The sequence below is a fragment of the Phoenix dactylifera genome, chromosome 14 (genome assembly GCF_009389715.1).
Source record: "Phoenix dactylifera cultivar Barhee BC4 chromosome 14, palm_55x_up_171113_PBpolish2nd_filt_p, whole genome shotgun sequence".
Classification (NCBI taxonomy): domain Eukaryota; kingdom Viridiplantae; phylum Streptophyta; class Magnoliopsida; order Arecales; family Arecaceae; genus Phoenix; species Phoenix dactylifera.
Window position 1 is genome coordinate 5299098 of NC_052405.1, and position 27213 is coordinate 5326310.

The following is a 27213-nucleotide window of genomic DNA, read 5'->3' on the forward strand; positions in this document are numbered from 1 at the left end:
GCGATGCTGAGAAGAGAGAGTGTTTAATTACTTGTTTTTACAGAGAAGTTACTGGATAACAGATATTTATGATGTGTTACACATATTGACTTCATAAGATATAAAAATAAAAATAATTTTTTTTGCTCAAAATAAAAATAAAATTTCCAAATGGTGCAGGGTCCACCATAGAGTGCTATTAAGCCTCTATGGTGCACGGGTCCACCCTAAAGTCCACCATTAAGAGAGAGATAGCCACTAAATAAGAAGGTTCCAAAATGCATGCACTGTATCATACCTAGTACACACGTGCCGTTTGATAGTGGTTAATATGGCTTGCATGCCATAGAGGATCCTAGTTGTCTCAAATAGCCTTCATCCCAACTTCATATTTCTTCCAAGGAAAAAAAAAAAAACAATCTTCTCTGGGTCATAATATTTTATAGTCATGCAACGCGTTTGGCTCGCCAAAATGGAAAAAAAAAAGTGTAGTCATAAAAAAAATAAAAAAATATTTTTTATTTGGTTGGAGTTTTCAAAAAAAAAAAAAAAGCATTTTCATGTGAATAAGATTTTCTTACTTTTTAACTAGTTGAAAATTAATTTTTTTAAAAAAATTATGCTTAAAACATCAAAATCTATAAATAATATTTTTTATTAAAAATAATAAATATTTTACATAATTTTTTTAGAAAAATAGATGCTCTATAAACTAATACCAAAATTATTTTTATAGATATTATATTTTTAAAAATCAGTTTTATAGAAAAAATATTTTCACCAGAATTTTTTTTAGCGGAGCCCTTGAGCTCCTGGGTGGATTGGCTTTTTGATGCCACGTTAATCCCGCATGGTGACGGTGCATTGGGCTGTTCTCCGGGTGGACTTGCCACGTCAGCGACGCTATCAGTACGAGACCGCCGTGGTGCCGACAGCACTGTCGATCAGCGCAAATGAGACCGCGCCACGCGTCCGGCAGCCGTGCCCCGTCGCACGCGCGATTCCGTCGCCCCCTCGGTCGGTCGACACGTGCAGCGGGGCGGCCGAGACCTTGTCCTCCTTTTCCTCTATTTTAACATTATTTCTCTTTCTCTTGGAAAACCTTATTTCTTTTCAACAAGAAGCATGGTGCTACAGTAGCCTGAGACTTTGTGTCACACTTCATCACTGTACCCTGTCTCATATTCTTATAAACAGTTCTTTTACATTTTTTTTTTTAATGAAATCCAAGAGGCATATGTTGGAAAAAAAACTAATTGCAAAGGGAATGTCATGATCATGCTACTACTTGTATTGCACCTAAACCTGATCATCAAAGATTATACTGTTGGTCCAAAACTTTTTAAGGCTGCCACTTGTTGTTTAGAGGCTAACAATGACTTGCTACTCACAATTTGAAGGTGATTCAACTCTAGCTAATTAAACCCTTTTCATCTTAAATTAAGGCCCAGAGGCTAGCATATACGGTACAAGTGAACAAATAATACAAAGGATGTAAGCATGGATCAAGTAAATAGATATATATTTTTGGTAGGTCCAATAGATCATACATTTCTAAAATGAATACATGTAATAAAATCAGAAAACAAAAAATAATTTATGAGGAAAGGAATGTTCTTGTAGTTGTCCCAAAGAAAGTCACCAAAGTGCTGATCAATAAAGAGTAATCCAGCCAGCTGCCCTGCTTGGCTCTCTGTAGACATAAACTGCCTAGAATACTATGCAATTCCTTATCATTCTGAAGATGTCAATCAAGCAACAGCGGATGCCCACAATGAAAATATTCACCATACAATGTAGCATCAATCAACATAGCAAAATAATAAAGAATTAAAAGATGGAATATCTCTCCATGTGGTATCCCCCCTTCTTTGCGCCAGAACAAGGCTCGACTACTTCCCCTGATACCTATGGAACAAGTTAAGAGATGCACAGAACCAGAAAAGCATTAAGTATATCTGCAAATATATATCACAAAACTGAACCAAGTTATCAAATTATTTCATCTTCTACTCCAATGAAGAAGATAAGCAAGGCTCGTAGAAATTTATGGAGATCATGAATTGTGGTAAAGGAAGGATGCCTCCATACTATCACCAGTCCCCTGTTTCTTACCATATCTATTTGCCATCAACAATTAAAATAACTCCCCTTCACTGCATCTAATAAACCATCGATCAAACATATGTCATAAGATCAAGAGCTTTCCGGCAGCTCCATTTTCCTTCAGAATCCTTCTCACAGTTTTCAGTATGATAACATCTACGAATTGTTTTTTTTTTGCTAATGACATCTACGAATTGTTTGCTCAGACACTCGGAGCATGAGGCTTTTACTAGTATATAAAGACAACTATTTGAAAAGGGTTGCATGCAGATATCTAAAAGTCATGCAAGTTATAATTAAAAAAAAAAAGTCACTCTTACAAGAGGTTACAACCACTTGGCAGGACAAAGACATGCAATCCCCTAAACTAAAAAATTCGTCTCCAAAGTCACATATTTGAACAAACAAAAAAAAAAGGATCATAGGACAACATCGATGTGCATTCAAGTTATTGGACACATGACCTTGGAGTTGATGCCATTGTTGCAATAATGGTGACACTATGTCTTACAGTGCAAACTTTGTCATGTTGCCACTAGTTTTCTTCTCTTCAAACTCCAACAGAATCTTCTTGTAATCGCTGCCTTCTAAGATATGTCAAACAAAGCTGCGTGAAAGGGCAAACAAGTCTATCCATCTCAATGAGGAGTCAACATCCATATCCAAAATTCCTTCCCCTTTGTTTTATGTTCTGGTGACATCAAATGATGGGTTCCCCAAGTCTTACTGCCTTTCTCCTTGAGTTTAATTGTTCCTTTTCCTTTGTTCTTTGTGACAATTCCTTGCAAAAATTGATTTATTTGGTGGCTGGCTTTGTTTCTTGGACTACCATCCTTGATGGTTGTTTCATGGTACTGCCATGTTTTTTTTTTTTGGGTACAAATGGCTGCTCACACTACTCTAACATAAGTGCAGCCAATAGAATCAAGAATAAAAAAATGATAGAGCAATGGAGGAGCAACCCCCTGGTGTATCTAGAGAACCTCTTCGGAGTGCTTAGCAGCATAGGCGGCGACCCAGTCAGCGGCTCTGTTCGCCTTGTAGTACATATGTACGGCCTAGAAGGCGCTACAGGCCCCCACCATCTAACGGATATTGCAGAGCAGAGGGTTTCCAGCTCTCCTCCGCCGCTCATCCCATATCCAGTCGATTACCATTACTGAGTTCTCAAGGAGAATATGCTCAACCCTCAAGCACCCATCTCGTATAGGTGATATCCTTTAAAGGTACTATCTTAGTTTGGTGGTAGGATTTTCCTGTTGCTTGTGAACTTTTCTTTATGGTAAACAGGGACGACAAGCTTCAGCATCTAAAGAATTTACAATAAGAACTATCAGCTAATACAATTGAAAGAAACTAGAAGGCAATGGTGCCTTAGCTGCCAGCTGATCCATGGCTGATTTCCTTTACTATAAATATGGGTTGCATGCATGGAACGATTCAAGCTATGTTTCAAATATCCTTTAATAAGAGGGGATTAAGGTGGATTAGGCACAGTTGCTAGCATGTTATTTAAGATGGGTTTGGAATTAAACTCGATATATATGATCTGAGTCAATAAAAATACAATGTCACATATATATAAAAATATGTGATCTTAATTTTCATTCAATTTCCTACTCCCTCCTGCCATATGAGACATTGAAGATGCACATATATCCAATTTATAGAAATTTGGATTGCCAAGTGTTCAACCCAAAACCCAACTCAATCTACAATCTCCTCGATGTTTTCTAACTCAAGCCCAATCCATACTGCAAATTCAGTTGCGCGGGTATGAGTTAGATCTACCAGCATTGCCCCCTCAAATGCAGATGACTTGTTTCATAACATCCATCTCAAATTCCATGACCGTGATCGAAAACTACCGCCTTATGTTTTACTGAACAATAGCATCACACTCTATTGCTACAATGGTTTATTCATTAGCAGTTCCTGACAATAAAAAGATATACAACCATGGGAGAAAAAGTTTCACCCCTTCCTCTGGCCATAAGATCACATAGGCGATACACCAGGACCGGTGCATCCATCTTCATTGACCACTCTGTCAGAAGTTCTTCAAATGTTCAAATGTTTAACATAAAATATACACATATGAGTCATATAAGTTTCAAGCACAAGGTGTATAAACCAGTGAAACAAAGCTTTACAGTAGTCAGAATAAAACTCCTGATCCAATTAAGCAGCCATCGCAAGCAGGACTCTTAAGGAACTCATTCATTGTAAAAGTTATGGCCTAGATATCTGGGGTGGCGTCACAGGAACTGAGGAATGGTTGAAGAGGTTGGCACCCTCTGGTGATTGGAAACCCTGAAATGGATTTTGTAAACCTGGGAAAGGAGGCGAGTTTATCATTGCAAATCCTGGAAAAGGAGGCGGTCTTTGTGGAGGAAGGGCAGAGCCATAGCTATATGGCACGCCAGTCATTGACCCAGCAACCTGCATGAACTGTGTAGCTGGTGGTGGTATCGCCATCGGCGGCGTTGGTGGAAGCATTTGAGGCTGATGGGTGGAGCCTGGATATGCCAATGGTGATGATGATGGCTGGGGCAGTGTTGGCTGGTAAAGTGTATCAGGATGTGGGAATGGCGGAAGGGAAGGCTGAGAATGGGGTGGAATGTAAGGTGAGGTAACATTTTCCAGCCTAGGCCTTTTCCTGTCGCCAGAAGAGGAATCTTCCTTCGCAGCTGGACCAATGACGCCTTCAGATGCCAGAGAAGAAAGGACAAAGCTAAGCATCTGGGCAGAGGAGGTTGAAGCCACCAACTTTGCTGCTACAGCAGCAGCTGCTGTTTTCTGCTGCTCTTCTTCGGTGCGGGGAGCCTTATCATTGAAATGCTCCTGATGGTTGTATCTTACAGGAGCTGATTGCTCTCTATCTCCAGTGCTAGATGGAGCTTCTGCGGTGTAACTGGGAGGGGCTTCAGATGCTTCCCTCAACCTCTGCTCAGGTGGCATTTTCCCGAGGTTGCCACTTAGTGATTGCTGGCAGATGCTGCCTACTTGCTCGTATCGAGATTGAGTAATCTGATAACCAAGTGGAGAACTCATCAGTGTAAGAGCAACAACAAGATATTGGACATCGTGTTGATATTTCTTAAGCTTGTAAAGCATCAAAGCATATCTAATCTGCCCTGGAAATTCCTATTCACACAGATTCTTCATATTAGATGAGAAATATGGACAAATTTCAAATTCAAGAGCAATGCTTCATTCACACTTGAATAATTAATTATCACAACCCAGCTTGGTAATCAGAAAGTTTTTGATATATTGTGGGAACATGACTACCACCAAATATTGACAAATTCTCATTTCATACAGTCCCGGATGATTTTATGAGTCCACCAGCATTCCTAGAAGCCTATACATCAGCACACAAGTTCAAAAGAATTTTTTCAACCATTAAAGTTGATCCTGTGTTGCACAGTTCTATGGCTCTACCATCCTGATCAGTACTCCATTGTTCTGTTCTCTATTAGTACAATCCACAGAATTATCTCAGAGGGAGTTTTCTAACCATTCCTAAACTACCAATTTCTCAACATTCTGATCTCTCTCATGCATCTTTTTTTTGAGTAAACACTGTTTTCTCCTATACTAAGACCTGGACGACAACACGAAAAAATTTCTGGCCTTTTATATAATAATGTCAAGATCCAAAAAAAAAAAAAATCTCTAACTGTTACAGCTGCACTACTAATTTTGAATTCAAACATTCAACTTTTGCCCTATTTATTCACAGACTGTCATTCCAGTACCTTACTATACCTAGTTCGCTATGAATTTTATATCGTCTCATCATCATCAATGGTACATGAACAATCATTTACATCAGGCCACCTCAATATTTGATGACATGTGATCTGTTGCAAGATAGAAGCAATAAGGGCTTAAGCCTGATGTTTGCTAGACAACATGAAAAAATCATGTAATATTACTAAAGACGCCTAATATAAGTACAAATTTTCACTTTATATATTAAACCGGAAACCAATTGAGGTAGTTTCTACTTTCTACCATCTTTAGTGCAGACCTCTAATACTTTTGCAGCATATACAATATGTTTATGAAGTTTCTAAACACAATAAATTTCCAATGTGAACCAACATACTTTTAGAGGGTGCCACCTGGTTAAGTTAGTAAGGTCACTAGGTGTTAGATATCAGTGACAAAAATTAGATATCAGCCTCCCTCCAATTTTACCAGACTTCATTCCATCCTAGCTCTCTCTATCAAAACAGGGAGAAAAAAAACACGAAGAAGAAGAAGAATAAAGAAAGAAACGAGAGGTTTTCAGCATAGAGTGATGGGCAAAAAGTTCCAGCAAAAAAGGCTACTGCCATGTATATGCATTGATCCACCTTTAACCTTTTGGAACCAGAAAATCCATTCAAAATCTCATAATTTTAATACAAAAAGCAATAAAAGAAATGCAACCCCCCCCCCCCCCCAAAAAAAAAAAAAAAAAAAAAAAATCAACTCAACCCACTGCCTTCTCTCCTGTTCCTCTTATCCTTTTCTTCTTTTTTTTTTTTTTCTAATTTTTCTGCTTCCTTTGACCTCCTTTCTTTTCGGATGAAATTCTTCCTTATGCCCCGTTTAAGTAATTTTTACGAACTTACATCTCACTTTCCTAAAGTAAGCAAGGTGCGCATGACACCTGAAACCTCCTACCATGATCACTTTTAGGGCCAAACTGCCACAGCTTTTACTATTTTGGCGTAATTGGATGTACCAAACTGAGGTTAAACTGAAAATCAGCACCTACAGGTCTGACAACAAAAGCAAGTGAGATGTGGGAGCAAAATTTTACACCTATAGACACTTCACCGTTTTGACTTTGGCCAGAAAATATATGACGCCAAGGTTGAACAAGGAAAAAGAAGAAAAAGAAAACAAGGAAAAGAAATGAAAAAGAAGAGAAATAAAAAAGAAAGAGAGAAAAGAGTTGCCCCTCCATTAAGCCTACTAGAAGATAAAGAGAACAGCAGCATAACAAGAAAAAGAAACCCCAAAAAAAAATTGAAACTAGGTTTATAAAGTGATTAAGAGGTATCTAAATCATGCAACTTAAAAAGAATTAGATACTAAAATCCACTTATTTGGTGGTTATGCATATATAAACACACAGGTTGATTTGTTGGCCATTTGACAAAGTAATATGTTGCATAATTGACACTGCCGTCCAATGGCAATAAAATATATTTGATCAAAATGAAGACAGCGCTGGAAAGTAGGTGGGGTATAATGTCCTAGAGATGGTGCAGCATCCTGATAGCCACCAGGGCTCTACCTCCACAAGTATTTCTGAACACCTTCATCATATTAATAAGAGATCTCATTCCTGACATTCCTTCACATGAATTTAAAGTGAAGAATGCCACATTTAAACATGGTCATACTTAAGCAATGTATTTTAAAAAGCAAGATAAAGTGCACAGAGGTTCTGGTATCTGTCTAGCTATAACTGATTTTATGATTAATATATTATACAATAAATGCTTGGTAGAAGTCATATTGACACAACCAGCAGATCCATGAAAAAGAATGATAATCATTCAAAAGTATACGTATCATATAACCAAATTTTAGACATAAAATTTCCTTGAAAACCCAGCAGAAAAGATGGATATGACCAAAACAAAAAATAATACAGTACCTTAAGTTGATTACGGACTTGTTCAAGCTTGAACTCCTGTCAATCAAGCCAAATTTCTTAATTTAACCAAAAGAGGAAAACAGGAAAATAAAAATAAAAAACTAACTGCATGCAATCTTAAAATGTTCAAGTCTCTCAAGTCAATGAAACCATTAGTTGGCACACCTGCTCATGAATTGCCTCTCTTAAATGGGACACCAATGTTATTCTGGATGATTCAAGTGCTTTCAGTTGTTCTATGCATTCTCTCAGCATGCTGAGCTGCTCTTCTAACTCCTCTAAGACTCTAGATCCACTGAGACTCCCTATTGATCCATGAATAAAAGAATTTCCAAACATAAATAAATAAGAAATAAAAATAAGTATCAAATACAATGACATATAGTCAAGAGACGTCGAGGTTACTTCAACTCAGTTATACTAAGTCAGTAAACTAATAAAGATCACACTGCCAAGAAGCAGCATTAAAAGAAAAATATATTTCAAAATACAAGATTAGTGACGAACAATTCTCCTACTAATTGACATAAATGAAATGCATTTGAGGAGCATGTTTGATGAAAAATTATAAAAACGCTTGTAGTCCTTTATATGTCATTTAGGAAAAAAGGGTATGCACTTCAATGAAAGAATATGAGACAAAAAATTATAAGGAAGATAAAAAAACTTAACAATTAGTAAGATATTGGCTCAAAACTTATCATGATCATGACTCCTATGAAAAATAGCTATCAACAAGACATGCAGTTAATATGGCCATTCTTGAAACAATGATATATAAAGTGGAGAAGCAACATTACTATAAAACTTAATTTACCTAACTTAAAATCACTTCCAATTTCCTTCTCCACCTTTTCAACACAACTAATAGCAGTTTGACATTTTCCAAATAAAGCTTCCTCATCCACAGGACCATCATATAAATGTTCGTAATCTGAAATGAGCTTTTCCAGTATACCATCACCACCACGTCGTTTCTGCTATTGCCACAGAAGAAAACAAATTGAATTAGTTTAACCTAACGTTGCAGGAAGGCATGCCCATATCATTGCTCACTCATTTAACATAAAGGTTGATGGATTTTCTTACCAACTTGTAATTAGTAAAATTTTCATTTCTATTTCTACCCTCCGGGTTCCTCCCCAAAAGCTCGTCCTTGAGAATTTTTCCCCGAGAACCAAAAACTTTACGTTCTTCCCATATGTTAACCTGAACAGAGAACAGAGTATAATAAGAAGGGAAAGAAGAATTACAGTTGATCCAACAGCTTCAAAATAGATGGAAACAAGCTAAGGTTCAACTCCAGCTACAAAATATGGAAATATATTCAGATAGGAAAATTCTTAATACCTTAAGAATTTCTTTAAGTAAACATATGCAGCCATTCATATCCCCTTACAAGATTAGAATTGTTATTTTGTGAAAATGCAAATCCAAAACACTAGACTATCACTCTAGTCAATGATATATTTAGGTGTTATTTGGCATCACTTTCATTCTTCTTATTTCTAGAAATAAAAAATAAAAATTTTATTTCTATTTTATTTTAAATTTTTAAAAACATAAATAAGTTTGGTGTAGTCAATTATTTTTAAAATATAAATCTGATGGTGATGGCCCAGGTGGTGATAGTGGTGGCGGAGATAATAGAGGTCGTAGTGGTGGTGGTGATAGCAGTAGTAGCAATGGTGGAGGCAGTGACTATGTGGTGCGATAGAGATCAGTGATGATGGTGGCATGGTTTTAAGGTAATGGGGGTAGTTGCAGCAATAGTTGTCATGGTGGCAATGGCGGTGGCGGTGGCAGTGGCAGTCGTGGTAGTAGAGAGAATGAGAACATCAATGATGGTGGAAACAACAGTGTCTGTGATGACCAAAGTTTTCCATACCAGTGTATACTTATCATACCTTACTGTACCGATACACGGTATAAAGGGTGTACCGATACTCGGTACGCCAAACCGAATATCATATTGGATGTACCAATATTGTAATAAGATGGTATCGATATGGGTTCGATACCGAGATGACAAATATTGATGGTTATGGTGGAGATGATGATGCTGCTGGTGACAATGGTGGTAGTGGAGATGAAGGCAGTGGCAAGTGGGAGGGAGAGGGGAAGGAGAAGGAGAGAGGAAAAGAGAGAGAGGGAGGGGAGGGAGAGGGAGAGGAAGGAAGTGAGAGGGAAACAGGGGAGCCATTAGCAGCCTTCTTCCCTCTATCTCGACCTCTCTTCCCCTCCCTCTCCCTCTTTCTCCCTCCCTCCCCTCCCCTCTTTCTATTTTCCTCTCTCTCCTCCCTCTCCCCCTCCCTCTCCGGCACTTTCTTTGTCGGTTAGCCTGGAACAACATGGCACAGTATCATACCATACCATACCGTACCACAGAAAAACCAGTACAGGTCCCAGTATTGGTACAACCAACCTTGCTTTTATCTATATCATCTTCAGAATATGGTGAAGAGATCCTCCTTACTTTGCCAATAGGGTGAGTATGAATTCTAAACATTCACTTATTGGAGACGACAAGTCCTAAGCAAGCCCAATTATGGTGAGAAGTGGGCAAATGTTGGCTAGGGATTTTGCTCATAAGGCACCATGCCATGGATTGGTCCTAGTGAGTAATGAGTAATTGAGTATGGGTAAGATAGATTGCTGCTCATCAATGATAAAATACAATAAGCTTAAGATAACATCAAAAGCAGCCCTAAATAGGTGCTCTTGTGGATTGAGAATTCATAAAGTTGGACCCAAACAATTGGGACAAAGCTTGATCATTATGTTTTATGGTTATCTAGTTTCCAACAATCAATAAAGGCTAGGATATAAACTTGGTCTGCAATCAACACATGCTTTTTTGACTCAACTATTGGTCCACAAGTAAAGATTACTGCTAGAGCAAAAGAATATGAAAAATGACCTGTTCTTGACTGAAGTGTAGTACTACTAATGATGACTGCTATCTCAAATTTATTTAAATGGGCAGAAAATTGTAAAAGTTTATTGATATTTTAGTTTGCCATAGGCAAATGAATATCTTATTCTTTTGCTAGTTCATTGACCGTATGGTTGTTTTTACAGTTATTTTTCTGTTTTCTATCATCTATATACCTGAACACTAAACCCTAAAACTAAATAAGTTTCATTGCAATTCTATTGCAAGGCAAAGAAAAATCAGTTCAAAAAATAATAGAGAGAAACGATGGGGCGATATGATGGCAGGCATGTTTATGTTGGGGCTTATTCCCATGGCTAACCATTTCTATGTTGTGTTTCTTTTTATTAATATAAAAACTGTCACAAAGAGGTGAATATAAGCCTACAAGATTAAGGGTGTCCGCATCAAGTGTAATATGGCTAGCACATGGTTGAATACAGTCCACCATATTATGTATTAATTCAGAAGAGGTCCATGGACTTACTTGGATATAAACATAACCATGAGCTCTATTGGCTGATAAGAAAGAGATGCCAAGTGCCATAATTTACCAATCCAAACCCTAGCCACCCCTATATACTGCTACCTACACATAGTCTGAAGTTCAGAATCATATTTTAAATATGCATCTCTCTTCTCTCCTTCACTCTGTTAGGGATCAACCCTACGATTGCGGAATATAAGAAATAGTAGGAGAAAGAAGAACACGGCAAAAAACAATAGCAAAACGCACAAGACACCCAAGTTTATGTGGTTCGGAGTCCCTTGCTCCTACGTCCACAGCCGCACAGATCAATACTTCACTATATAATCAAAGAAAGTTACAGAGATTCAAGAGAAGAGAACAAACTCTCTTTCTTACAGCAAAACAATCTCTCTCAAGACGAGCAACGCGTCGTCTTCCTGATGCACACAAAGGATCTCCTTTTGGAAACTTCTCGTTGATGAGTTCTAGGGTTTCTCAAGGTTGCCACACACCTCTCGTGTCCCACAAGAAGTCTATATATACCTCCCAATCTCTTACTTTGATTAGGGCTCAAAAAACCTTGGCTTGGACCCGGTTCATAACTCAGCCTCGCGTGAATATCGTGCTCGAGTCGACTCCCGCAAGTCTGCGAGTCGACTCGAAAACAGTCCACAGAAAATGCCTCTCTGTCTGCCTGTGGGAGTCGACTCCTGGAGTTCTCGAGTCGACTCCAACACTGGAGAGTCGACTCCTATGGATCTGGAGTCGACTCCAAGACTGTGCCAAGTCTGCCTGCGTGCCATAGTCGACTCCAAGTCTGCTGGAGCCGACTCCGGACCTTGCTGAGGGTTTCTTTCTTTGCTGATTCAACTCTGAATCTTCTTGAACTCTTTCTGGCTTGTCTTCCCTTGATCCTCCACCACCATAGTGCACATAGGGGTCTTGGAAAAGAGAATGGATCAGGCTCCACAACCTAACAACTCTCCCACTTGGAGACTGATACATCCAATCGTGCATCTATCTGAAAAATAAACAAACTTCCATATCTTGATCTGTATTCTCTGTGCGGCACCTCCATTCAACTAGCTTTGGAGGCCAATTGAGGCCATGCATAGCCTCAATTTCTCTGTAGTGACTGTCTTAGTCAATATATCAGCTGAATTCTTTGCTCCTTGAATCTTCTCAAGTAACAAACTGCCATCTTCTAGCAACTTCTTGATGAAGTGATACCTCAGTTGTATGTGCTTCGTTCTCGCATGAAACATTGGGTTCTTGGCTAAGTGAATAGCACTCTGACTGTCGCAGAATAGTACACTACAGTTCTGTTCTCTGCCCAGCTCTTTCAGAAGGTTCTGCAGCCAAATCATCTCCTTGCTGGCTTCTGTAATGGCAACATATTCTGCCTCTGTTGTCGAAAGAGCAACGATCTTTTGCAGCTGTGAGAACCAGCTCACTGCTGTTCCGCCTATGGTATAAACATACCCTGTGGTGCTTCTTCTAGTGTCAGTATCACCTCCCAGGTCTGCATCCACAAAATCTTGTAGTATTTGACTGCCTTTTCTATAACACAAACCTACATTTCTGGTGCCTTTCAAATATCTTAGGATCCACATTGACAGCCTCCCAATGTTGTCTACCCGGATTAGCCATGTATCTGCTCACAGCTCCCACTGCATGTGCAATGTCGGGTCTCGTGCATATCATAGCATACATCAAGCTGCCTACAGCTGAAGCATATGGTACTCTTGACATCTTCTTCAGCTCCTCATCATCCTTGGATGATTGCTCTTTTGAAAGTTTGAAGTGGCTTGCCAAAGGTGTCTTCACAGGATCTGCATCTGTCATATTGAATCTATTCAGCACTTTATCAATGTAGTTAGCTTGAGAAAGCTTCAGTGTTCCAGCCACCTTATCCCTTTCAATCCTCAGCCCAAGCATCTGTTTTGCTGCACCCATGTCTTTCATTGCAAACTTCCTTGATAGCTCTTTCTTCCATCTTTCAATCTCTTGTAGGTTAGGTCCGGCTATCAACATGTCGTCAACATACAAAAGTAAGATGATAAAACTGCCATCAAGTACCTTAAGATAACAGCAATGATCTTCTTGACATCTTACAAAACCATTGTTGATCATGAATCCATCAAACTTTTTGTACCACAACCTCGGGGCCTGTTTCAAACCATACAAACTTCTCTTCAGTTTGCATACAAGGTTCTCCTTGCTAGGGACTGCAAAGCCGATAGGTTGCTGCATGTAGATGTCTTCATCAATCTCTCCATGGAGAAATGCAGTTGTAACATCCAACTGCTCCAAATACAGATTTTCTGCTGCCACAATACTCAGAATCACTCTGATTGTTGAATATTTGACTACCGGAGAGAAAATCTCAGTGTAGTCGATACCTTCCTTCTGTTGGAAGCCTTTCACAACCAACCTTGCTTTGTACCTCTTGCTGCCATCATGTTCCTCTTTAACTTTGTAGACCCACTTGTTCTGTAAAGCCTTCTTGCCTTCTGGTAGTGAACTGAGCTCCCAAGTTTGATTTCTATCTAAGGACTTCATCTCGTCCTTCATGGCTAACTCCCACTTCACCGAATCTTTGCTTTCCATGGCTTCTTCATAACACTCGAGTTCACCTTCATCCGTCAATAGCAGATAATGTAAAGAGGATGAATATCTATCCGGTTGTCTGGAGATTCTTGTAGATCTTCTCAGCTGCGGTATACTTGGTTGAGGTTGTGCCGCAACAGTTTCTGAATTTTCATGATTTCTCTGAACTCTTTTGACAACGTCTTCTTCTGTAATCTCTTGCAACTCAACTTGCTGTTTTTCCTTGCTTTGCTCCCCTACATTCTCAAGATCTGAAGTATTCTTGTCCTTATAGAGAACTCGCTCATTGAATATCACATCCTTGCTTCTGATGACCTTCTGGTTCTGCGCATCCCAGAACTTGTAACCAAAATCATCTGTACCGTATCCAATGAAGAAACATTTTCTGGACTTTGCATCTAGCTTGTCCCTTTTCTCTGCATTGATGTGCACAAAGGAGACACACCCAAAGACCCTCAAGTGTGACAAATTTACTATTTTTTCTGTCCACTCTTCTTCAGGCAATTTGCAATCTAGGGGAACCGACGGGCCTCTGTTTATTAGATACGCTGCGGTGTTGACTGCCTCAGCCCAAAACATCTTGGGCAAACCAGCATGGATCCTCATACTATTGGCTCTCTCGTTCAGGGTTCTGTTCATTCGCTCAGCCACCCCATTTTGCTGCGGTGTGCTCGGTATTGTCTTCTCCATTCGGATTCCATTCACTGCGCAGAATTCCTTGAACTCACTGCTGTCATACTCACCGCCATTATCAGACCTTAGTCGTTTTATCTTTGCACCAGATTCATTCTCCACCAGACTTTTCCACTTCTTAAAGGTGACAAATACCTCTGATTTGTGCTTCATGAAATAAATCCAAATCTTTCTGGTAGAGTCGTCAATGAACGTGACATAATAGTGTGAGCCTCCAAGAGATGCAACCGGTGAAGGCCCCCACACATCTGTGTGTACAAGCTCTAGCTTTTCTGTCTTCGGTGTTCTTCCACCCTTTGAGAAACTAACATTTTTCTGCTTCCCAAATATGCAGTCTTCACAGAGACCTACATCAACAGTTTTCAGATCTGCTAGCTTGTTCTTCTTCACCATCATCTTCATACCTTTCTCACTCATATGTCCGAGTCTGCGATGCCAAAGACAACTATCTGCACCTGTTTCTGTTAATGCCACCGTATCCTTGGTGTCATTGGTCATGTAGAGAGTCCCCAACTTGTTCCCACGTGCTATCACCATAGCACCTTTGGTAATTTTCCATGAACCACCTACAAAGGTAGTAACATACCCTTCGCTGTCAAGCTGCCCAACAGAAATCAAGTTTCTCTTCAAGCCTGGGACATGCCTCACATTCTTCAGTTTCCATACTGACTGATTCGGCATCCTGATATGAACTTCACCTTTCCCCACAATATCTAAAGGCTCATCATCAGCAAGATAAACCTTTCCGAAGTCTCCTGCAGTGTAATTTAGCATACACTCCTTCCGTGAGGTAGAATGAAACGAAGCTCCAGAGTCTAGTATCCACGATTCCATAGGACTGTCCACGCTAAGAATCAAAGCATCGTTGGCTTCATCTGTGGTTGCATTCACGGATACCTCGTTCTGCCCCTTGCTTGGATTCTTCTTTTTGAGCCAACAATTCTTCCTCGTGTGGCCTATCTTGCCACAATGCCAGCAGCCATCACCTTTCGATCTAGACTTGCTCCTCCTCTTAGACTTTGATCTGCCACGGTTTTCACTGCGTTGCACAGTTCTTCCTCTGCCTTCAGATGTGTTCAGAATCGAACCAGATTTCACACCAGACTCCCTCCTTCTGATATCTTCACTGAGTATCAGATTTCGGACCTCCTCAAACTTCAGTTTGTTTGAGCCGCAGGAGCTGCTTACAGCTGTCACCGTTGCACCCCAACTTTCTGGCAAGGAGGATAGAAGAATTAGGGCACGAACTTCATCCTCAAAACTGATTTCCACCGAACTCAACTGGCTCGTAATCAGATTGAACTCATTGATGTGATCAGTAACAGAGGAACCTTCACTCATCTTCAGATTGAATAAACGGCGCATCAGGTACACCTTGTTGGAGGCCGAAGGTTTTTCATACATATTCGACAGTGCTTTCAGCAAACCTGCTGTTGTCTTCTCTTCCAAAACGTTGAACGCAACGTTTCGAGCCAATGTCAAGCGAACAACTCCCAAAGCCTGACGATCCATTAAATCCCAGTCGGCCTGTGACATATCTATCGGTTTCATACCTTCAAGAGGTAGATGAAGTTTCTTCTGATATAAATAATCTTCGATCTGCATCTTCCAGAAACCAAAGTCTTTGCCGTCAAATCTGTCAATCTTGACCTTACCTTCTTCAGCCGCCATTGCTCCCACTTTTTCCTTTGAACCAGATGGCTCTGATACCAGTTGTTAGGGATCAACCCTACGATTGCGGAATATAAGAAATAGTAGGAGAAAGAAGAACACGGCAAAAAATAATAGCAAAACGCACAAGACACCCAAGTTTATGTGGTTCGGAGTCCCTTGCTCCTATGTCCACAGCCGCACAGATCAATACTTCACTATATAATCAAAGAAAGTTACAGAGATTCAAGAGAAGAGAACAAACTCTCTTTCTTACAGCAAAACAATCTCTCTCAAGACGAGCAACGCGTCGTCTTCCTGATGCACACAAAGGATCTCCTTTTGGAAACTTCTCGTTGATGAGTTCTAGGGTTTCTCAAGGTTGCCACACACCTCTCGTGTCCCACAAGAAGTCTATATATACCTCCCAATCTCTTACTTTGATTAGGGCTCAAAAAACCTTGGCTTGGACCCGGTTCATAACTCAGCCTCGCGTGAATATCGTGCTCGAGTCGACTCCCGCAAGTCTGCGAGTCGACTCGAAAACAGTCCACAGAAAATGCCTCTCTGTCTGCCTGTAGGAGTCGACTCCTGGAGTTCTCGAGTCGACTCCAACACTGGGGAGTCGACTCCTATGGATCTGGAGTCGACTCCAAGACTGTGCCAAGTCTGCCTGCGTGCCAGAGTCGACTCCAAGTCTGCTGGAGCCGACTCCGGACCTTGCTGAGGGTTTCTTTCTTTGCTGATTCAACTCTGAATCTTCTTGAACTCTTTCTGGCTTGTCTTCCCTTGATCCTCCACCACCATAGTGCACATAGGGGTCTTGGAAAAGGGAATGGATCAGGCTCCACAACCCAACACACTCCTCCAAGCTTCCCTCTTATTCCACCACTTCTGTTCTTTATATCCCTTCATTTCATTCCAGTGGCCACGGCAAGACCAAATCTCCTCTCTCCCTTTGTTTCCTTTCTTTGCCCAGCACAGACATGAGGCTTGGTAGAGGTGCACTCTCTCCTTCATGTCATGGTCAGACCTTCAACGTTCAGTTTTCTCCCCTTTAACAGAATCTTGTTCTCCCTTACTACCCATGGATCTTCTTCAGCTTACTGCCAAATGATCTTCTACTTCTCTCTCATCTTCGTCTAGGGCTTGGTGTGCTAATTATATGGAACTCTGATGAGCGCATGACTGCTGCTTATTTAGATCTTCTTTTACTAAAATCCTTGATGGTGTTTCTATTTTTTTGATCAATTACATAACTATTCTTATGCAACTGCAGCTGAAACTTGTTTAATGCTTTTATGCAGACAGTTGAAGGACCTTTTTCTCAGTTTCTACGTGTTTGAATCTACTGATTTGCTTGTGTGTGGGTAATCTTTTGCCTAATATTTGCATGTTAAGAGATGAATCTGCACAAACATAGCACTAATTTCAGCATTTATCACAAATCCTCTGTTTTCCATTGCATAGATGTATGCCACCATGAACTGCTATACTTCTTTACATGTGTACAAGAATCATAAAAGACAAGAAGCTAATAAAAGCCAAAATTATGCAGAGAAATTACAACAGCTTTATTTCTGTCCTAGTTGATCCTGATTCGACATTAGAAGTATATTGATTGTTTCCCAATAACTCAATTTTTTTTCTGTAAATACTGCATACAAGGTACGCGGTACCGATCATACTGGTGGGCACCGGTATCGGTACGGGTCCGGCCCGGTTTCGACCCTGTCGTTTTTTTAAAGTTTAAGGTTTAAACTAGATGATACACCTTATTACTTCTAAATAATTCAAATAATGAGATGAAAAACATAAAATATCTTCAAATTATAATACATCAATTACATACATTTAAAGCACTCTCGGATATCTAAAATTGGATCGAGTAGCGATGCTTCTCGTCGATATCTGGATCATCAGCATAATAAGGAAGCAGATCAACCCATCCTTCTAACCAAGCGGCATTGTAGTCTTACATGCTCCATCCCTGAGAAATGCGCATCGGGTCATAAGAACTCTCAGATCTCTTGCTAAAGCTCTGGCTCTGAGAGGTGTCTTGATAATATGGCTATAGAGGGGCCCATCCGAATATGCCGGCACCAAAATCCGACTCGTAAGACCCTCCAGGCTGCGCAAGATAGTAGCCACCGGAAGATGACTCCAATGCACCATATCCATAGGCTGGCTGAGGCGCGGATAATAGAAAGACTCGAAACTTGATACATCAATAGATTCTACTCCATATGCGAGGTCATCTGCAGCTTGGCGTTCCACCTCCGCTTTCTACTTAGCGGCCCTCTACTTGGTTGCTTTGATCTCAACGAGGTTTTTTCTCATCAGTTGATGGATCTTCGGTGGACACTCCGGGCATGCAGATATCTCACAAAAATTACCGGCTAAATGCTGCTTTAACCTGATTATCCATCCTCCCTTGAAGCACTTGTGGCAATAATTGCACTAAAACTGGTGCCGTTCATTGAGCATCTTCCCATGCTTCCAGCCAATATTACACTCTTGGGGTTGTTCTCTCCTTGATGGCTCCATTTCTATGACCACATTAATTTTTTAAAAATTTTAAATTATTTTTAATTAGAAATTAAATTTTAAAACTTTTATTAAATTATAAATTATATAAATTCTATAAAAATAAGAGTTGATGTCACCATTAACATCGTCCATATATCGACAACATATAAAAAATTCAAGACAAAATGGATATATTACGCATCATTTCCTATATTTTTGCAATTTTTGATTTATTTTTTAAAGCAATTTAAAAGAAATATTAAAAACGAATATGAAGGAAAGAAATCTTACCTTATTTAGCTTTTGCTGGATTTTTCTTGAAGAAAAACGATGCTTTTTGACCCTTCTCAATTTTTTTTACGCCTTTGTCTTTGCCTTTCTCTTCTTTTCCTCTTCCTCTTTCATCTCTGCCTTTCCTTTCACTTTGTTTCTGCCTCTGCCTGATACATCGTTCCGCTTTTATAGCCGAACGCATGCATTGTTGCAGCCATGCTAGACGCTGTGGCACCACCGTATGTGCCACAATGTCTGCCCTCTTCTTTCGGCCAGCGCTATGGCACTTTTGAAAGTGCCACAGCGTATGTTACTTTTGAAAGTGTCGCCTGCCTTCTTCGCTGTGGCACTTTGGAAGGTGCCACAGCACGTGGCACTTTTGAAAGTGCCGCCTGCCCTCTTTGCTGTGGCACTCTTTCTTCATCAAAAGTGCCACAGCGCATGGCACTCTTCTTTATCAAAAGTAACACAATGCGTGGCACTTTTGAAAGTGCCATTCTTGGCGCTGTGGCACTTTCAAAAGTGCAACAGTGCGGGCACTTAGCGCGTGGCTGTAGCCACGCGCTTGATAAATAGGGTTGTATCGGTGCAAACCGATACGACACTCGAACCGATTTCCACTTTGGTACCGGACTGGTGCCTGTCGGTACCGGTCCGGTACAGGCTGAACCGACCGGTACCGGTCGGTTCAGCAGACCTTGACTACATATTTGGTTCCATCCATAAATCCATTTTCTTTCCTATGAGTTCCAGTATCGATAAGAATTCTAGGGGGTCATGAAAGTAAGAGTGGGTCAGGTTAGCCACTCATTGACATAACTGAACCTGTTTAAGCATGTACCAGAATTGGAAACCAGGAACTGGTTTAGAATATAATGGTCGGAAATGTAAACAATGATTCCATAGTAAGAGCATGTTATTTCATTCACATAAAAGAAGACTTATGAGGGGGAGAAGGAGGCTTTTCCACTAGAGAATTTAGGCTCCTTCTCCCAGAAGTTTTGAAGATGGAGAACTCTTCCAGTTAGCTTATGAATTTGTCAGTATTGTCTTGCAATCATTGTAGGCAATTACCATGAAAGCAAGCATAAGTAGACTATGAACAAGAATACTGATTCATGTACATCTATGCTCATATTTTCAGTATGTAACAAATATTTTGATAGGAGTACAGAAGGGTCAGGTGTGAGCATGCATACCATCAGGAAATTCAAGTACTCAGGTATGAATCAAGAAAGGAGAATCAGGAACAGTTGTTCAACTTTATTGTACGTACCAGTCTTAGTACAGTGTTTCTCCCAAACTCATCTCCATTCTCAAGTACATTGTTAAGTGCATCCGGGAGAACCTTCCAAAATTCAGTAACAAATTCCAAACCCTTTCGTCTGCTATTCTGCAAGATATCATTTGCAAGATATAGGAAAGGGACCTGTTTTTCCCATCGCGTGCAATGAAATTGTTTGTTCCATATTTCTACCACTTGCCTTGCTTTATTCCTATGAAATATACACCAATGTGACAGAGCTTCATTGTGTTAAGGATGTCAGATCATGTACATTTCCAAGCACCTCCAAGAGATGAAAATTAAAGGAAGGTAACAAACATTGATTTTGAGAATACACAAGGATAAGAAAATGCAACATGCTTGGCATGCTAGGAGGTACAGTTAATTTAATGATATCTGATAGCAATTGTTGCAAAGTGATGCAAGTCTGTGATAATGATTAGTCTTACATGTGTTCCAAATAAATAGTTTTTACAAGAATTTGTTATAGGCAATACTGAAAACTTCAATAATATGATTCTGCTCGGTCAAAAAAACATCAAAAGGTTCTGCTCAAAAAAATTTTAAAAAAGTATCAAAAGGAATGGAGGGGGAAGGATACCAAATTATGATTTTTCAGCCCACCTTTGTGGCACACTGCATGATCTCCTGGGTGGGATATCCCTCCCTACCATGCTTAAAAAAGAAATGCATTATCTCAGACAGGCTGATAGAACTTGTTTTTCTTGAAACAGCTATTAATGAAAATTTAACAGGTTTCTTCTCCAACCCCTGATTCAGTGTAATACATAATATTAATTGTTCATATGTTATCTGACAACATGACCAGATAAGAATGCCTGAGAGTAGACTACCACTCGACAAAATCAGCACTTCTGTAGACCCTCATGAAAATACATTAGCTCATTTCTCTATATAGGAAGCCTTAACAATGAATATTAAAAGGTAGCAATGGTTACATATATTATATAGCATCAAGTCACCTCTATAATGCCGAGTCCTTGGTCTAATTTGGCTGCAGTCCTACGACATCCTATGTGAACTTGTATCTATGCTGGAAATTAATTACATTGACAAGGGCAACATAGGTCATCATTTCTATTAAGAAACAAATACAGCACTAAGAGATAATTCCCCCCTTTAACAGAATCCATTGAGTGGCAGGTGTGTAGTCACCTGATTTCTCTAAAAGAAAATTTAAGTACATTATGAATGACAAGCTGCAATCAACTGACAACTAGAAATCTCAATGGGAAACTCCATGTTGCCCATTAAGAAAGCACAATGAAGAGACAAACAGCTACGAGAAAGCAACCAAAAGTCTAGTAACGATGCTGAATCCTGGGGTCCTTCTCAGATACTGCAATCTAGACAGCCATCAGGCCTGATCTCTAATACCCCCACCAATAACCAAGCAAGTTTCGACAACATAGTGTCTATGATATTAAGAGTTCTAGTACTCTTTTCTTATTAAATTCCAACAATACCAAGAAGGATCATCTTCAGTCATTCCCTTACTCATAATTATGAGCACCAGTCTAAACAATCCCATGCATTGACTTGATTATGCTAGTTACCGCTTCTCACTACTTCATAACATTTAAATACTGAAATGTATTAAGTCATCAAGATATTATTTTTTATCTTTGTCACCATCGATAATAACTTCCTAGCATATAGGGCATTGGGTTTGGTACCATCATTGTTTCGTTATAATAATTTATTATATATTGGTGATAAATTTGTACTGCATACCATTTAGCATTTTCCTATAATTCAAAAACCTAAGCAACTAAACTCAGAATCTAAATCCCATAATTTTCCATGTCCATATTGGCAACTCATTCAATCCTAAGAAAACATTTTGCGCTACTTTCAAAGCTCTCTATTTCAGTGATTCAACTCAACCACTTATCCACATGTTGCCCTAGATATTATTCTTTATTTCTTTTGTATCTCTTGCTCTTATAGAGTGCTCATCAAACGAGCTGAACATGAGTGAGCTGAATCAAGCTTAGGCTCATCACAAACTAAAATGGCCCAGCTCAAGTTGGGTAATTGAGCAAGGGTCCATCGGCAATCAGAGAAAGTGAGGACTAGGAATTTTATATCAGGTCATACTCAAGGTCCTTACCAAAAATCGTAAGATCGGCAGCCAGATCTTAATCTTTATTGTCATTGGCATAGATCTTACTCCATGCCAAAGGGGAACAATTTTGACCAATCACTACGCTAAGGAGAAGAGGGAAGGCGAGGAGATGAAATTAGGAGCTCTAAACCCAAGCATTTGTGGGAATCATATCTCAATACTCTGCGTATTTGGAGTTTTGAGGTTTATTATTTGGAAGAGGAGGAAACCAAGAAAGACATGTGGAGCTGATCAGCTTGGGAGAGAAAGGTAGGTCTTAGGCTAGCCTTAAGAGAGAGGAATTGATATGAACAATCAAATTATGACTACTGGCTCATATATGTGCTTCATTATATAACTATTCTCATTTTGAATAAATGAATATAAACTAAAAGATAAGAAATAAGACAAATGCACCAGAAACTTTTAGAGTATCAAATTTTTGAAATAATATAAACTTATATCAGGGACCAAAGCTATCCTTAGTGCTCCATACTAAATTTTACACATATGTGCATGAGATTAACATTGGTATAATAAAATTTATTAATTTAACTACTTATATTTAATTACTTATATTCTGAGCTATATCAAGCCAAACTAAGGTTCGCTGTCTCGACACCATACCCCACACCAATATCATCTTCGTACAATGCCGGTACGCTGGGTACGGAGGTTGGTTCGGCATACTGGTACTCGGTGCACCTTCCGTACCACATATTGGTTCAATATTGGTAAGGTACTATATGTTCGGCCTATGTCAGTGCCAACCAGTATGTGTACCATGAGCCAAACATAGACAAGCTGTCTATAGTTCATTTTCAGCTTGTTTATTTTCGAGATCAAAACTCCTATTCAGATCATTTACCAGTCGAATGAGCCAAAATCAAGCTAAACTTTGAGCTGAACAAAGCTGCTTATGAGGAGCTCATTCATTTCACAGCCGTAGCTAAACGTGCAAAAGAGGAGCTAGGCAGCAAACATAACCTTCCTACAACCCATTCCAAGCCCCATGCTTAGTTATTTGGGCTAATAAAATTGGAAGCATGAGAGCAAATTGGGCTGATATGATTACCTAAGTGAAATAATCAACCATGCCCTTTTCCAACCTTCCCTTGTGCTTTAGCTACTATCAGCCCTCTTGCTAGTTTCCCAGTCCTTGAACCCCATACCTCCACTTCCTTTATTCTTCAACTATTTCCCTGAACCTGGGCCCCGATGCCTCCTCTTCACCTTTTCTCTTCATGTGATTCCTCAATCCTTAAACCCCATACCTTTTCCCTTTCTCGTTCCCTTCTACATTCCTAGAAAACAAAATTCTTCTTTCGCCTTGTCCTCCCACTCACTTTCAAATTCAGAAGGCCTAGTAGCTTCTTCACCTCCATATTCTGCTTCAAGACCTATGCATCTCCATCCATACAATCAACAAAAGACCTTGCTAGAAAAAAAAAAGCATAAGATGTAAGGAATTGTTTGTCAAAATAGAGGTATATATGGGTACTGACCCAAACCACTGTCATTCCAAAACCTGCAGAGTTTCATCCAATGAACATAATAGATGTTACAATTCCTGCGCATATCACTTGAAAGTTCTATCCCCCAAAAGAATCAATTTTAAACTTGCCCTCATAAATATTTATGTGATGCTTGACAAAGTAAATGAAGTCAGCAGTTTTCTCTAATAAGTAAGAACTATGCAACAATTAGTAAATTTCTAAATGAGAAGCATGGCATAGAGGGTGGTGGGTTGGGGTTGCAAGTGGGCAGAGAAACTCTGGGTGCAAAAGAAGCTCAAGGATATTTGTGGAAGTTGAAAATTGTCAAAATGGAAGTTGGATATCCCAGTTCCCTGACACATGGGAGGTCAGGTATCACAAACTTGCAAGACTGCCTAGTTTTGTTCCCCAAGACAAACTACAAAATCACGCATTTTCTTCTCAGTATTTAAATCATAATTAAACCATGATTCCAGCGATCAGTTCTGCCTTGGATATGGTCATATGATAAAAGCAATCATTTCCTAGGTTATAGTCCATTAAGCGAGTGGATTATGAAAGCATTACAAAAGTATATTCTCTGCAAATGACAGATGAAAAGTTTATATTGTAACTCGCATGAAAATTTTGACAAAAAATCAAAACATTAACACAAACCATCTTCTTATATGCTCACTAACAGCCCTAGCCATGAGGTAAAAGATAAAGGGGTCTTTTAAGTGTTCTAATTATGAAAGCATTATAAAAGTTTATCCTACAAGCTAGACATGCAAAGTTTTTATTTCAACATTCTCCTGAGTAAATTTTGACCAGAATTAACTCCAAACCATCTCCCTGAAAACCCGCCAACAGCCCTAGCCATGAGAAAAGATAAAGAGTAGTCAGTCTCAACCTATCAGCATGACAGACATTCTCTGGATGAATCTTTAACAAACAAAAACATGGAAAGAAAATCTTCTAGACCACTTTACCCAGTTGACACTAAATGCACAATGTAGAAATACTTAATGTAAACATTCTTGATGGCCATAAAAGAAGAATTTCAAGGCTATAATTTATCCACGGTGGTGACACTATATATGCTAAAGAGGTACTAAGTTTCAGATTATTAGATCAATTGCTACAGAATCAAACGTGGTTTTAGGACTCCTAGCAAACTCATTTTGCAAAATTTTCTTTTTTCTTTTTATTTTCATGTTTATGAACATGGATGCAAAGATTTTGCAAGCACAACAGCCATAAAATACACCACATTCAAGACATCAACGAAATATTTCATGTTAATCACCTAATTGAGTCTATATTGACACTACTGAAAGGATACTCTCAATACTCTGCTGTGAATTATTAAGCTTAGCAAGCTTGTCAACTAAAATGTGCCCATTAAATGTGCCACTCATTGCTTCTGTTTTAGGAATCTACGAAGTCAACAAGATAGAAAACCTGCAAAGAAAATACAATAAGTGTCAGGAATATTACTTTGGCATTTCAAGAAGCTGACAGAAAATGCTTGAATTTTTAAAAAGAAACAGCCAATATATTAGAATAACAGAAGTTTTAAATCTGGTATCTAACATCCTTAATATAACTGAGACAGTATTGGAAAAAATGATTTGCAGACATCCAAGAAAACTGAAGTTTGTGCCTGCCCTATAAAAACCACACATGAAGTAAAAGCCATAAAGTCATCCCAAAGTACAAATTTTCTAATCCTTGCAGCATAGCCTGACTAATTCCTGTCTAATCTGACTGATGGTAGATTCAAGGCAAAGCAGAACAGCATAACCATATCAAAAATTTAGTCAGCCACCAGCACAAATATATTTAGAGTTTTAGACTGATGTGTCAAAAAAGCTAGAAGTGTTACGTGTCAATTAAAATGGTAGCCAGGTCAAAGCTTGTTGGTGGGAACTACGGTTGGATACAGGACTTGAACAAAGTCAACAAACAAGTTCATGCCATTCTTCTTTAGTGGAATCATAAGGGATTGCCATTTTGTAATAATAAAAATTCTAGTTTTCACAGAAAGAAATCGAGCACTAATTAACACTCCAACAACATGCTGCATTGCAGCTTATTCTACATCTTTCCTTTTTTAACTCACACAAGATGACTTGGCAATTTGAATGGGATGTCAGGAACTGTGCTGGTTGAAAAGAGAAGCCTAAAGACATGGAGGGAGTTCAGGAAGAAAGAAAAATGGAAGCTTTTAATGATTGCCTCCTTAAACGCAACTTGGCATGCAAAAACATGATCCAATAAATACTAGCTGTATCCATTCTCAAGTTGATCATCAGAAAATCAAATGTAAATCATGAAGCATCGCTATCAAAAGTGAATTTAATCCCCCCATTTGTAAACATAATTCCATCTTTTGGTCATCAGACAAACAAAAACATCTCTCTGACATCCTTTTTCCTTTTGGTCATCCGATCACTTCTAACTAGGGCTAGACAACTACCAAAAAAAAAAAAATCCTCTCAGAAGAATTCAAAGCAAAGATATCAAACAGATGAACGCAAAAGAAAAAGAACAACGAGCCATCCATATCAAGAAATTATACTGAAAACAAAATGAAGGATAAGAAACGAAAGTCTCCACTAAAAACGAAGAGAAAAGAACAAATGCAGGCAATATGAATCCATAGAAAGGCTTAAAAACTCGAATTAAGAAGAAAACATCTAACTCCCAATACGACGAAGCTCCATGGTCCAAAAAATTGCGAAAAAATCAATTTTGTCCAGAAAAAGGGCCAATGACCGATTCCAGGAGGGCGTAAGCATAGAAATCTCAATAAAAATCTGGTCTTCTAACCAAAATGCAATGGCCGAGGGCAGCGAAAATCCGAAATCAAGGAGCACGAGCTCTCCTCCAATCGACGCATTCCCTCCCACCTCGCTTCCGTCAAACAATCACTCCAGAATCAGGTTTTGTTTCCGATCGTGCCCTTAGATTAAAAAGTTCTCCTCATGGGAGACGAAGGAGTCGGTCAGGGACAGAAGAAGGGAGGGAAATGGGGACGGAGTGGGATTTGGATTTGGGTGGAGTTCTGGAGGAGAGCGAGAGAGGTGGGGGGCGGGGGTCGTGTGGGCCAAAAAGGCACGTCGAAGAATTCTTTTCTTGTTTCCCGAAACGGGCCCCCGCGGTTCCCATAATGCCCCTCCCTTTACAAATAGGACCCCAGATGTTTCCTGTCCCGCGCTGCTCTTTTCCGTGCAGCATTCCCTTTTTCTTTTCTTTTTTTGGGAGTTTTGCCTTCGAAGGGTTGCATATGAGGACTCTAGATTCAGTCTCAAAAATCAAGCTTCAGTCTCAAAAATCAAGCTTTAGTACATATTTGTAACGCATTTTAGTACATATTTGTAACGCATTCCCAGCACCATACCAATTATCCG

At 39.4% G+C, this 27213-nt stretch overlaps 1 protein-coding gene across 2 annotated transcripts; it reads right to left on the reverse strand.

Annotated features, from left to right (window-relative positions):
- Positions 1-4072: 4072 nt before the first annotated feature.
- On the reverse strand, positions 4073-26949 carry LOC103708102 (regulation of nuclear pre-mRNA domain-containing protein 2). 2 transcript variants are annotated; one of them, XM_008792882.4, is made up of 8 exons: positions 26633-26949; positions 25143-25261; positions 20186-20433; positions 8840-8959; positions 8568-8727; positions 7916-8055; positions 7751-7786; positions 4073-5115 (listed from the first exon to the last, which is right to left on the reverse strand). In XM_008792882.4, exons 2-8 carry the CDS (start codon positions 25216-25218, stop codon positions 4318-4320), a joined length of 1578 nt encoding a protein of 525 aa, XP_008791104.2. In that variant the 5' UTR covers positions 25219-25261; positions 26633-26949; the 3' UTR covers positions 4073-4317. The 2 variants fall into 2 exon arrangements, with proteins under 2 accessions (XP_008791104.2, XP_008791103.2); XM_008792881.4 differs by having other exon boundaries at positions 8568-8730.
- Between the last annotated feature and the right edge of the window lie 264 nt (positions 26950-27213).

What these genes read in the sequence shown, in the direction of transcription:
- LOC103708102 (XM_008792881.4), bottom strand. Translation starts at nt 25,218, where the DNA reads ATGAGTGGCACATTTAATGGGCACATTTTAGTTGACAAGCTTGCTAAG. An exon ending in ATTTTACTAATTACAAGTTG is followed by an intron (nt 8,731 to 8,839) that starts GTAAGAAAATCC and finishes CTGTGGCAATAG; the next exon opens with CAGAAACGACGTGGTGGTGA. An exon ending in GAGAGGCAATTCATGAGCAG is followed by an intron (nt 7,787 to 7,915) that starts GTGTGCCAACTA and finishes CTTGATTGACAG; the next exon opens with GAGTTCAAGCTTGAACAAGT.